Source organism: Pleurodeles waltl, chromosome 3_1 (genome assembly GCF_031143425.1).
Source record: "Pleurodeles waltl isolate 20211129_DDA chromosome 3_1, aPleWal1.hap1.20221129, whole genome shotgun sequence".
NCBI classification, from domain to species: Eukaryota; Metazoa; Chordata; class Amphibia; order Caudata; family Salamandridae; genus Pleurodeles; species Pleurodeles waltl.
In genome coordinates, this window is record NC_090440.1 from 922,232,214 (window position 1) to 922,245,182 (window position 12,969).

Below are 12,969 nucleotides of genomic sequence, written 5' to 3' on the forward strand. Positions count from 1 at the left end.
GCATAATAGGAGCCTCCGGTCTTGTCATAAAATTACCTCATAATAGGTTCAATTCTTAGCTTTCCAAAAAGCAGTAGGATGTCTAGAATTAATCAGTTGGCTGGATTTGGTTGAAAACACTGTAGCTTGTAGGCGCCTCACCTGCAAGTGCGTTGAATGTGAGGCTTGTTTTGAGTGTTTTGAAACCGTCTGCTAAATCCTTATCCTCAAACCCCTAATCTTTCACAGTTTTCCCAGCTGGCATCATGAGCTCAAATTCACCAAATTATCACAACTAGTGTGCCTCTCGCCCATCCTTAATGCAGCTTCTTTTTTGCTGCCTAGGGCTCCATGACCTGACATTGGATGGAAGCCCCTAAATTTAATCAGGCATCCTGGAACCTTGTTTACTTTGTCCTTCTGCCTCCGTACCCCTAAGATGTGGAATATCAAGGGCAGAGCCATAGTGTCACAATTACCAAAGAAAAAGCCAGGGATTGCAGCTACCGGTAGCTGGTCCTGAATGATGTCAATGGATGGCATCTTTCACTGTGCCCACTAAGACCTACTTAAAGCCTAGTCAAGGACAAAGCATTTTATATTGGAAAATCACCATGCTTCACAGCTGCTTTAACAGGGCGAAGTAGGCCACATTGCATAAAAGATGCACCAGGAGTTCAATTTTGCATTGTCATTTACACCAAGCAACCATGCAAAAACTACTCATGAAAACAGTGCGTTTTAGTACTGGCCTATTGGTGTAAAAGCTGGTACAGACACCACTGTATTGGGGCAAACTGTGTGGACCTGGTGTTTTGTTTCAATTGGGAGCGAAAACGTCTTTACATCGGTTGGTATGGTGGCCTAGTTAACATAGGAAGGTACTAAACGTTAACAGACTACACAATATGTAAACGCAAGACCAGAGAAAGAGAGGTTTGAAAATGGTGCATCAGAAAAGACGATGTTTTCGCTGAAGGTCTTATTTTGTGGTTGATTTGGGTTGACAGAGAGGTCTGGATGTTTGGAACTGTGTGTATGTACGTCTGTGTGTATGTGTGTGCAGGAGTGAAACACTGTCGACCTTGATACTGCAGAGATCTTTATATTTAGGGTGGAGTGGAATAGTGTCAATGGATACATTTTCGAACTGATAAGGATAATTATTTGACTTCTCAGTCTTTCCTAATAATATTGTTGATTTGTTTTATTTGAGGGAACAGTTACTAGTGCATGTTTATGGGCGAAGAATGCAGACACAGACCATGTAGGGGCTGTGATGGCTATCAAAGTTTATGTATAGAAATAAAATGTATGGAGGATTGTTAGTTGTGGTTCCACATCGTACCTACAGTATTAAAAACAGGTGACATCGCTTACTGATTGGGATACTAAAGAGGAGATACTGCTTTATTACGTAAGACAATGTCATTTATTTGAAGTACTGTTTCGCTAATGTGGTGGTTTAATGGTGGTGATTTTATTTAGTGACTGAAATTGGGATCAAGATGGTGGTTTTCTCAGCTACCATACTGATTTTTGTTTGGTGTATCAATTTGTGTCATCGTGGTATTTGTATCTATTGGGTATAAGTGTGACTTTCGGTATATATTGGGATAATTACAGTGTTTTAATTGCTTAGGAAAATGTAATTTCGTTTATTGATGGGATGCTTACGGTGAGCTTGTCTGGTGGCTGTGCTAATAAGGATGTTTGGTATGTTTGGTATGTTTGGTAGCAGATTATAGTGATTTGCTTTCATAATTAGAAATTGGTCATGGTTGGAAATACAGGTCTGGATTATCATGGTGGCTTTCGATACTGACTGAAGTAAAAAGAATGTTTGATTTACTGATTACAGTAGTGATTGTGATCTGATTCATCAATCTGGGTAATCATGGTTGTTTGGTATACGTCTTGGGATACTGACAGTGGTTTATTATGTGGATTGCTGGTTTGGTATATTTAATAACTGTAAATGTGTTTGAAGGTGGTTTGTCCTTTTAATTACAAAGCTTTTTTTAAATCTTTAGTCAAATAAATTTGGCCATCAACAATACTGGCTCTGTTCCCACCATCATGACTGCATATTCTGATTCATCATACGCAAGGCCGATTGACAAGGATAATTATGAAATTGCTGCAGGAACAACATTGTATCTTGGGATAATTGCAGACTTTCTAGACTCAGAAACATTTGCCCTAAGAGCAGAAAATTGCTTTGCTGGTCCAACATCCAACTCGGCTAGTGATGAGAATGTGCTGCTGATTTCAGGCGGGTGAGTACATTGTAAGTGCTGTGTTGTCCTCACAAAGAGTCCCAAAGGCTGCATGTGAAAATATCTCTGCAGAGTAATTATTTCCAGATCCATATAGAACTTGTATTTTTGAATGTATACGGTAACAAGGCAGGAGATATATTTAATATTATTGGAAGTCATTACCGCACAGCCGTAAACACAGAAAATACCACAAAGAGAAATGTTTGCAAATGAGAGATCCCACATATCACGCCTCCAGGGAGTAATCCTAGTACAGTAGGTTGTACGTTGCCCCCTTCCATCTCTGTTGACAAATTTTCTGAAAGAACCAATTCTACTGCACAGACAGAAACACACTGACTCCTTAAGAGAGTCTAATGAGTGTCTTGCACTGAAGCTAAAAGGCATGGGTAGCTACACGAGGCCGATGCTATGGGTGAAGTCTCACAAGTGATGACTAATGACTGACAAAGTCTTTCATAGTGCCCCAAGTTCGGCTTAAGCAGTTCATTCGGTCATTTAGGTCTGACATTAACCAACACCTTTTAATTTTATAAAGTTATGTCTATAATATACTTAGAGAACTCTCCACCAGCCCTCTCCATACGTTGGTCTGTTATTGTGCCATTCATATTTTTCTTCCATCCACTATAGCATGCACCATGGAGCAATTGGTCAGCCCACTTCAGCCACTGGCCCTTCACCTGACTGACAGCATTGTGCCCTTTCACAAGGAGCATATTCACACACTAAATAGCTCCCTTAAGTAGGATTGCAATGGCAAGGTTGGCTTTTGAGACCAAAATATATTTTTTGTTTTTAGCTAATGTTTTATAGATTGATTTAGATTTAGATTGATGATGGCCCAGCAGATTTCCCAACAATTAAATTTTAATAATGTATTCTTTAAAATTTAGTGATGGTAAACTGTCAAATTAATATATATATATATATATATAGTTTTAATTTAAATTGAAGTTATAATTAAGTTCAGGGCTACAGCCCGAGCCACTAGATGGAATTACACCAAATTTGGCAGAAAGGTAGCTTAGCTTCTGGTATGCAGATTACACTTTTTGTTATTTCGTGTGAATCCATTCAGTAGTTTGAGAGAAATTAAAGGAAAACCAAATTTGTATATCTAGAGGTGCGAAGGCTTCGCAAATCTCCTGATCTCATGCACACACCTAGTTGGCTGCCCACACTTCAACAAGGAAGTGTTAGCAGCCATTTTGGGACTGTACTTCAGCTGAGTCCTACAATAAAAAAGATTCGAAAAATGAAAAGGGGCCAGGGTAGGGACACCCTGACCCATTAGCTCTGGTGCTGGTGTCCCAAAGGGTCCCTCCACAGGGCAAAAAAAGCTTTTTATTTTTAAAGAAATGTTTCTGCAAATTCACGACGTGGTAACTATAACTCGTGCCCTCGTCATGCACTGCTAATTGCACCGATATTACAGCACTCATGACAACTTTTATAGCGTCAACAAAAATATCAGTTAAACATTAGGAGTCGAATTATTGAGAAACAACTGTGTATGGTGGGGGAGCAAGTTATAGTTACCTTAAGGCGCGAGATACAGTTCCTTAAAATAAATGTAACTGTAACTGCTGAATTTCTATGGTTTTGTGCGAGTAAATTCAGAACCTAACTATAACACCCATATAACCTTTAGTTTTTTCAGTGAATTTCTATGATTTTTTTAATTCGATTTCCTAAATATGCCCCTGTAACCTTTGCTTTTATTCAGTGAAAATATATACACACACTATATACATAAATATATATATATATATATATATATATATATATATATATATATATATAAATATATATATAATATTTTTAATTTTATTTTTATTTAAATTATGGGCCTGAATTAGAACTCAGCGGAGGGATTACTCCGTCACAACGGTGACGGATTTCCCATCCACCAAAATATAAATCCCATTATATTCTACGGGATTTAGATTTCGGCAGACGGGATATTCGTATTCGTCACCAATGTGATGGAGTAACCTGTCCGCCGAGTTTTAAATCAGGCCCTTAGTTTATTTTGTAAAGTTATTTCAATATTAACTACTTTTACATACAATACTTAGTTATTTATTTTTAATATTGTTTTTCACAATATTCTTGTAGTCGTTTTTCTTGTACTTTACATAGCAAGTATGTTGAGTCAATATTTTGTCCTCAATATTTTTGCCACATTATTTTGTATTGAGCTATTTATTACCCTGATATTATGTCATAGAAGAATGACAGATGGGTTGTTCAAGTTAGCCAAGCAAGAATGTATTCCATAATCCAAAAAGGATGAGATAGGCTTATTGATTAAGCACTTGTCACTAGGGGTAACTAGGCAGAGCAGTCCAGAGCTAAGTCAGGGAGGTGCTGTGAACTAGAAACTCAGAACACAGCACAGCACTCAAAAAATTACAATCCAATCAGTGTATGCTTTTTTACAAAAAGAAAGTATTTTAATGCACACACAGCCAAACAAAGTAATCACATTGACAAATATATATAGGATTTCTGGTGAAATTGCAAATTAGAACATCTCCTACAAGGGACTTGCATATTAACCGGAGTGCAAATCACCTACCCTAAAAAAATAGCACAAGGGGCAACTAACCCTGAAAATGTAGTCTAGTCCTGTTACCTATAAGTTTCCATGTGGCAACTTACACCCCAGCAGGCTATTATCACAAAAAAACAGCAATGACCCTAAACAGATCCATTGGATAACCTGAAGCTTTTCACAATCAAAAACATTACACCTTTTGGCTTTGTCATGTCATTAATTATATGAAAAATGAGCGGCCTGCTTCTTTTGTCACATTTGCCTATAGACCTATCAAATACTCTAGATCAGAGGTCTGCAAGCATTTTGATGGCGATACTCCCCTGTCAAAATCTTTTAGGTATAATCACCCCCTCCTGACAAAAAATTCTAGAACCTGGTACTCCTCATCATCGACAACCATAAATGCCCCCAATTCCCATAGCAAATAATTCTTATGGTAGAGAATTAATATTAAATAGTGTTTAGCAAACCAAAGGTTTGTGGGTGACTCCTAGTTATGTTAGCTTGCTGCTGTTGTTGGCTTCAGTCATGTTTGGGGGGATGCTGGAGGGCTTCGAGAGTCTGAGCACACAGAGCCATGTAACTGCACTTCCCGAACCAGTGGTATTACATCCTGTGCTGTGCCCCCTTGCACCATAGGGCCTAATTGATGTGTGCACCTGCGACACACTGCTTTTTCTTTTTCTGATGCTGCTTGGGAGTGAGAGCTGGCCTAGGTGCAAGAGTGCAGCTGTATGCTGAAGCAGGGACCTTCTAGGCAGAAGAGCAGCTGTGGCAGCATCTAGCACAGTTCCTCACGGGTGAGTAGATGCGCTATATAAGAACCCGGATTGATTGGTTGAGTGAGGCATGCACCAAACTGGAGGCACAGGCAGCAAGGCAAAAAAAGAAACATAACTGCTACTTGCCATCTGGCCTGCGTGAGTCTCTTCATTTGCCTTCTTGTGTTATCTCTTTCTCTGCAGCCAGCGCAGCTGAGCCCCCAGATCAGTGCTACCAGTGCCAGCTGTATTGTGATGAGTGCACTGTACTCACTTATGCGTCAGTGCTGTGTGCATACAGTACTCCAATTCTTATCAACCTCCCACCATTCGCAAGGGAATGGGCAGCCAAATCAGCCAGCTGTCAAAGCTCATTAAAAAACAAAATGGGAACTGAGATCCTGAGTGCAATCGGGGTGGTGTCAGTGAGCGTGGTGGGTGGGGTCAAAGGTGTGGCCAAAAACAAAATATTCTGGAAGTTTTTTAGGTCTCTCACCGTTGGGTAGCTACATTTAAAAACACAAAGCTTAAAAGAAAATTAAATACAAAAAGTTGTAACTCATTGGAAAATGCACAATAGTAGGTTATGAAACCTCTATTAGTTAATGCAGTGGTTCCCAACCTTTTGACTCCTGAGGACCCCCAATGAATCATTACTGGAAGCCGGGGACCCCCAGCAGTTTGTACGATTTAATTTTCAAAAAATATAACAAGTACACACCAAACACATACTCAAATTACTAAAGATAAAATTCTTTTATACTGAAAAACTATGCAAAAATCGAAACATTTTATTGGGAAGGTTGGCGCTGCATCTCGGCAACTACCTTTTCAATGTTTGGTTTTATTTAGGAAAGGTGAATCCTCAGGTCAGATTCTACATTTCCGGAGTGATTTCTGTTTTTATTTTTTAGGTATGCAAGGGGTAAGGAAGTAAACCAGAAGGGCCTCTCCTATCTCCCTTGCCTCTCTGTCACATGTACTTCATTTGTTTTATAGCACCTCTCATACCACTGTAGGGTGTCAGGACACTTTACAGGGGACTATAAGGTGTAGGATTCACATGTCAACCACACTGGTAGGCAACTTAGGATTTAGAAAATAGCACAGTGATTACCGATGACATTAGCACAGTGCTTAATTTGTAAATAAAAATGTGCTGGTGCCCAAAGCCCTCTTTGTGGGAACACAGAATACTGAGGCAGTGTAATCCTGAAGCCATCTCGGGCCTCTTCAATCCATATAAAGCCACTCCCTGACACTTCAGCTCACTCTAGCAGCTTTCTACTTTCTCCCTTTGTGACGCTTTTTCGTTTTTCCCTTCCTCCGTCTTTCCCATATGTGTCTTTTGCTCGCAGCAAATGCTTGAAGGAGATGAATAAGCCCTGGCCCTCAAAAATAAGTGCCGGTGCTCAGCACCGGAAACAACAAGCACAAATTAAGCACTGCGTTAGCAATAAGAATGTATTGCTACACAAGCAAACCTTTTTTAGCAGCATAAGGAAAATGTAAGAATAGGAAAAAAAAAACTTTCTAATTTGTGCCATGCGGTTTGCATGCAGGTCTTTAATGGCAGTTCACAGCTCACTGTGCTAGATTACGATTATGAACTGCACAGTAACAAAAGAATCTCTGTGACAAAAACAGTAACACACTGTGCCATGCACATAAAATACTGTTCTTTGCATGATACATGTTCTTTGCAGCAGGCATATTAACCATCTGCGCTACCTTTGAGTCAAAACTGCCACTGCACGAAACTCCCATCTCTATCCAGCAGATACATTAATCACTTGATTTAGCTTGGCTCTTTTATTTTTACAGTACAAGGCGCTTTGCAGTGCGTTTAGAACTGCTCAACAAAGGAAGTAATACATATGAAAACACACACGCACGTGTTTGTCAGAGGCCCCAGCTGGAGAAGTGTCTTCCTACCAGCCCAGGCCTGCGGACCCCTTGGGAATGTGTAACGGACCCCTGGGGGTCCACGGACCACAGGTTGGGAACCACTGAGTTAATGCACTGCAGTGGTCTGTGTGTACCCAGACAGCCCCACAATTAAATCTTGGGTGGTGCAGTGGAAAATAGTGACTTTTGTTTTTTTAGTGCTACGAGGTCACAACCTGTGACAGAAATCACTGTGAATATGTCAGTCATTATTTTAAACTTGCATTACACACAGTAAAAAATATACTGCTACAAAATGTATTAAAAGTTTTATGATAAAATGGTACTTCCAAAATATAGATTTTAGCAACACCCAGACTGTGTAATGCAGTTTTTTTTTTACATAACTGCCCCTTCAACAACTCCTTGGGGTAGTAAGCGCTATGTAAATAAAATTACAATTAAAAGCACTCACATCACAGCTCAGTTGTTAACTGCACTACCACTCAAAAAGAATAAATCTTTGTTATCACAAAGATTTATCCATTACAGCCAGTACCAGCTCCCAAGCGTCCTTTACATTTGCAGATTACCTCATAGTACACTTTTGTATTTCTTTCAGGCAGCAGGCACCCTGTCAGGAACTGGTTTATCTGTCTTCCTGGCCTTGGTTTCACAGCGCACGACACTCAGTGAATGATACTTCAGCTGAAGCATTTACAATATCGGAATTAACTGTCCCCGTGACAATTGTTTTATGAAAATTAGTAGAGCAGTTTTACATAAACCATTTTTTTGCTGACAGTTTAGTTGGGGAATGCACAACCCCCTTCCCATGACTCCATGCCCCCCCTGGGGGTCACGCCCTACAGATTGAAGACCTCTTCCCAAGACAGAGCCAGAGTATACAGGGATACGAATAGTAACTCTCCCTATGGAGACTCCAAGCATTTATTGCAGCCATCAATACAAAGGGATACATACACTAAATCCATTCTTAATCTACTAATCAAGTGCACAGTTTAAATTCCCTTCTTATACCATTTGTCAGAGATCATAGTGCAAAATACCTTTTTTATACATTTGTCAGAGGGTTCACAATGTAAAGCCCATTCCTATGGTGTTAGTCCAGGCGTTCATATGTAAACCCCCTTTCTATTAGATTAGTCAGATAGTTCACAATGCAATGCCAGTTTATATGTTTTTTAGCAAGCACTTCAATGTGAAAACCTTTCCTGTAATATTTGTCAGAGAGATCACAATTTGAAACTGTAACAGATTATACACAGGATTACACCGTGAAAAGCTCCTTTCTTCTGTGTTGGACCTGGGGGGAATCTGTGATACCAATTCCCCCATCAATAATAAGTGATGGAACAATTTTGTAAGCAGGTTAACTCTGTCATTTTTTCAGTCAAATGCTTGTAAAGAAGGAATGTGGTTGGAGACCCTCTTTTATCAATGCTTCTTGCAGCTCTTTTTCTGGTGATCACTAACGCCCTCGCTGACAGCTCTACTTTCAAATCATACTCAACAATTACATTACTAAGAAACACGGTTTGCTAGTGAAGGTATCCAAAACCGTTGCCTACCACTATAATTTGTATGTTATAATTCTTGCCTACAAGCTTTAATTCAGTGTTATAACAGTCCACCAATGAAGGCCTATTAGCTTTAACATATGTTTTTTCATAATAAATAATTTGGGCCTATTGCTTTTGCCATCATTTCCCATAATAAACAGTTCAGACCTCTGGCATCAGGGAACTTTTCCTAGTGAACCAATCAGACTTACAATCTTCATTGTTGGCTTGTCACCATAATCAACTCAGACCTACCTTACTGAGCATAATCTGTGCAATATACGCACTCTTTTCAGAGGCAGCACACTCCAATCAAATCCAGAAGGGAGGTAGATTGACATGAGTGAAGCCAAAGCCCCTTTCTCAGTTATGCTTCCTGAATCACTTTTTCTCTTGAACACATATGGCTGCATGCCAGATACATTGTGAAAATAGACCTAAGATTACTAATAAGGTGGTGGTGATGCCACTGGCCTGTGGTGGCTGCATTTCTTCAGAGCTGAATGGGGAGACTTGATCTTTTTGCCCACTGTGTCACTTTGCACGGCAGTTGGACCCCAAGAGAGATGAATGAGAGTAGTGGAGAAGTTGTTCACCTTCAGGGAAGAAGGCAGAAGAAAAATGAGGGCGCAGAGATTCGCTAGTCAGGTTATTGTCAATCAACTCTTCCATCTCTCCCTGAATCAGTGAGTGAAATTTCATAAGAGGGTTAGTGGTGGCAAATTGGGCCTTCGGCTTCTTTCTAACATGGATGTGGTTAGGTGTTATCAGCACTGTAGTGGTAAATGGGGTGGCAAGCCCTAATGACTGGAAAGGCATAGTATACATAGGTTTTTTTACTGGAGGTCTGGAGATGTGGCTGCAGAACAGGAAGACATGTTAAGGAGAACGACATCCGACTCCTGGAGTCTTGATGAGAGGCTCAAGGAGTTCCCAAAAGACCTCAATAATGACTCCCTTAGAGGTGGCTTCAGGGAGAACCCGAAGAATTCACCCCACCGCTCTGATGATTTTGAAATGTGCATTGCTCCTGTACAAAAGTAGCATCCATCCTGGTTTGGAGATTGGCCACTCAATATAGCACAAAAGGGAGAAGGACAAGGAAGATTTTCTTAGTCCCAGAGACAATGTGCGCCATAAAGGTTTGGAGGCAGTCTTCACTCAGTAAGCAGGAAGACAAGTGAAGTCACATCTGGAGAAAGAGCACTGATGGAGTCCAAAAATACAACCATGCTGACCTCAGTGCCAAATAGGAGAACATCTCAGCAGCTGTTCAAAACTGAAACTTTACAGCCAGTCTCTTAGGGAGAGTTCAAGGGGTCGAGAAGTCCCAGGAGAAAATGAACACGAAGATGGGCTCACTGAAGCAACTCATAAGGGACATGGACTTTTCCCTGAAAGAAATGCACAACTTCAAGCCACATCTGGTGGATAACTTGTGCCAATTGAGGGTGACACTTCTCTCATGTGTACTTACAGACTTCCAGTGAGAGACAGGAGGTTGGATGTGTGATGGATATGACTGTGATGGTGGAGCTGAGGACTCTTGCAATGCTGGATGGACTTTTGTGAAATAATCGCACACCACAAACATCATGAATGCAACAGGTCACCTTATTAGGACAGGTTTCTATTTGTCTCTATTAACCTGAAATACAACTTGAATCTATTATCAACCTCATCACATTTCCTCATCCAAATCCCCAATCCCTGATGTCACTCTTTCATCTTTCATTCACCGTTCCGCTCATTCTCTCAGTCTCTCTCTCTCTCTGACGCAACCAAGCATCTCCAAATGAAGCCTCCTTGTCCTGCTCCAAAGCCCCAAACTTCTCCTTCTCCTCCCCTGTGATCCCCTCTTCCCAGAGGTGTGGATACGACTGCACTTGACTCTCCACCCCCCAAACTAATACCTACACAACCGCAACTATATATACCTTGTCCTAATTTAGGGTAACTTTGGCTTCTCCACTCCAAACCCTTTAAACACATGTGGTGGGTGGCTCAAATTGAACCTGTTCCTAACTGCCACCTAGTCAAGGAGTCAGCGAGAAGCTGCACTCTGACCTCCTGTTCCCTAATATGCCTTGTCCCTAACCGCATGCCCTCCCCTATTCCTATCCTATCCCCTGTTCAGTCTTATGGCCTGCGCCACGAAGATACCCATGGGGAGACCGGCTTTACCTGTTCCTTCCACCACCCCACCAAGGTCCCTTCATTAAGGGCAGACAATGTGGTCTGCGGCAGCTGCCATGTACTCCATTTTCAGGACCTGTGTCCTAAGATTTTGGAGTTCGAAATGACTCTCCTATCTGTTACGAAATAACTGTAAAACCTGGAGTTTGTGCTTCCTTCTCATCCCTGATAGGAGACCCCAGAGACGGTGTATTCTTTCACACAGAGAGGTGGATAATTCATTTGGTTTCTTGTGTTATCTCTCTCTGCCAGAGTCGGACTGGGGCAGACAATAGTCAAGGACACCAAAACAAAAGTGCCCTCCATTAGTGAGTTAGAAAGCTAAAAAGTAGACCCATGTTTCATATTTGCAAATTGGGACAGTTTTGAACTAGTAAAAACGCTGTATAAGTGTTTTGCAAGATATGGGAGACTATGCATTTGCGCATGCTGCAGGGAATGTTTGTTTCAACGCGGGTAATCAAGAGCGGGGAATCAAGAGTAGAGCCGGCCTAAAAGGCCATAAAACAGGCCCACAAACAGCCAAAAAAAACGGCCCACACACTGACCTGTGGGACCAGCCTATCCGGCAGTGCCTGGTTTTCCTATAGCCTACAGGCCAGTCCGACCCTGCTCTCTGCCTGACACCTCCCCTATTTTGTCTACTGGTTTCCCACTGGGTGTTTTCAACTGCTATTATTGTTGAAGACATTTTTTTATTCTGTTGTCGTAATTACCATTGTGTTTAAAGCGCAAATATGAAAGCTCTTATCCTTAATCTATTTAGAATTTAATGGATGCCAAATGAGATATTTAAAGCAGACATCAAAGAGGACAATATATATTGACATTTGGAGGAAGAGTTTAAAATCTAAAGCCCATGCTATGGTGATGTGATCTATTAACTTCACTTTTAGCAGTATATTTTTGATAGACTATGATTCTTTAGAAAAGGGTGCCTAGTACCTCTGCGCTTTCAGTAGCTGACAATACCTCTAGTGCATGGGTACTCGCAAGAATTTTCCCAGTGGCCAAATGTTTGGTCTGTGACGCGCCTGGGGGCCGCATTGATGCCAGGGTTGTGGCGGTCAAGTGGGGTGGCTGGGGGATTTGGGGGCAAGGTAGGTGTAGGAGAAGCAAATTATATGGCTGAAATAAACAATGGAAAACCAGAAAACCTCTAATGAATCTCGGCTAACCCACTTTTCCAAACTGTGTGATCCTAGGCAATTGTTTAGTTTCACTTCACTTCTTTTTCTGCTTTACCACATTTAAGATGACCTCGAAATACATGATTAATGGTGTGCGCTGCACAAAACCTGCTTCTATGTTTGATTTAATAATAATGTTGTTAATGTATGATAGGAACCCTGGCCACCCACAAAGTGCACATACCAAGTGACTGGCCTCTTCAATTTACTATTGGTTGTGTTCTCAGGATAAGGGAAATAATTACTGTTTAAAAATGTGTGTTTCCAAATGTATGTTTGAAAACTATCACTTTTAAATGAATAAATCTCAATGCACTGATAAAATAAGTTGTACTAAGGCAAAAAGGTTCTGCATGTTAACTAAATACACTTTTTTAATTTTAAAGAGACCATCTTAGTTTTACACTTGCTGCAAGATGTCTTTAAAAATGAAGACGTTTCTAAAGTTAAGTGCAGGAGTCCCTAGGTACTTCCTTTCTTTAACACCAATTAAGTTTGAAATAAATGATTGTGTGTGTATTTAAT

The 12,969-nt window shown here is 40.7% G+C and overlaps 1 protein-coding gene across 1 annotated transcript in view; it reads left to right on the forward strand.

Annotated features, from left to right (window-relative positions):
* Positions 1-12,969, forward strand: part of LOC138284762 (uromodulin-like) — a 191,914-nt gene that overhangs the window by 95,145 nt on the left and 83,800 nt on the right. The window contains exon 5 of the mRNA XM_069223900.1: positions 2,013-2,258. Within this exon, the coding sequence (XP_069080001.1) occupies positions 2,013-2,258 (246 nt within the window). The remainder of the gene's footprint in view (positions 1-2,012; positions 2,259-12,969) is intronic.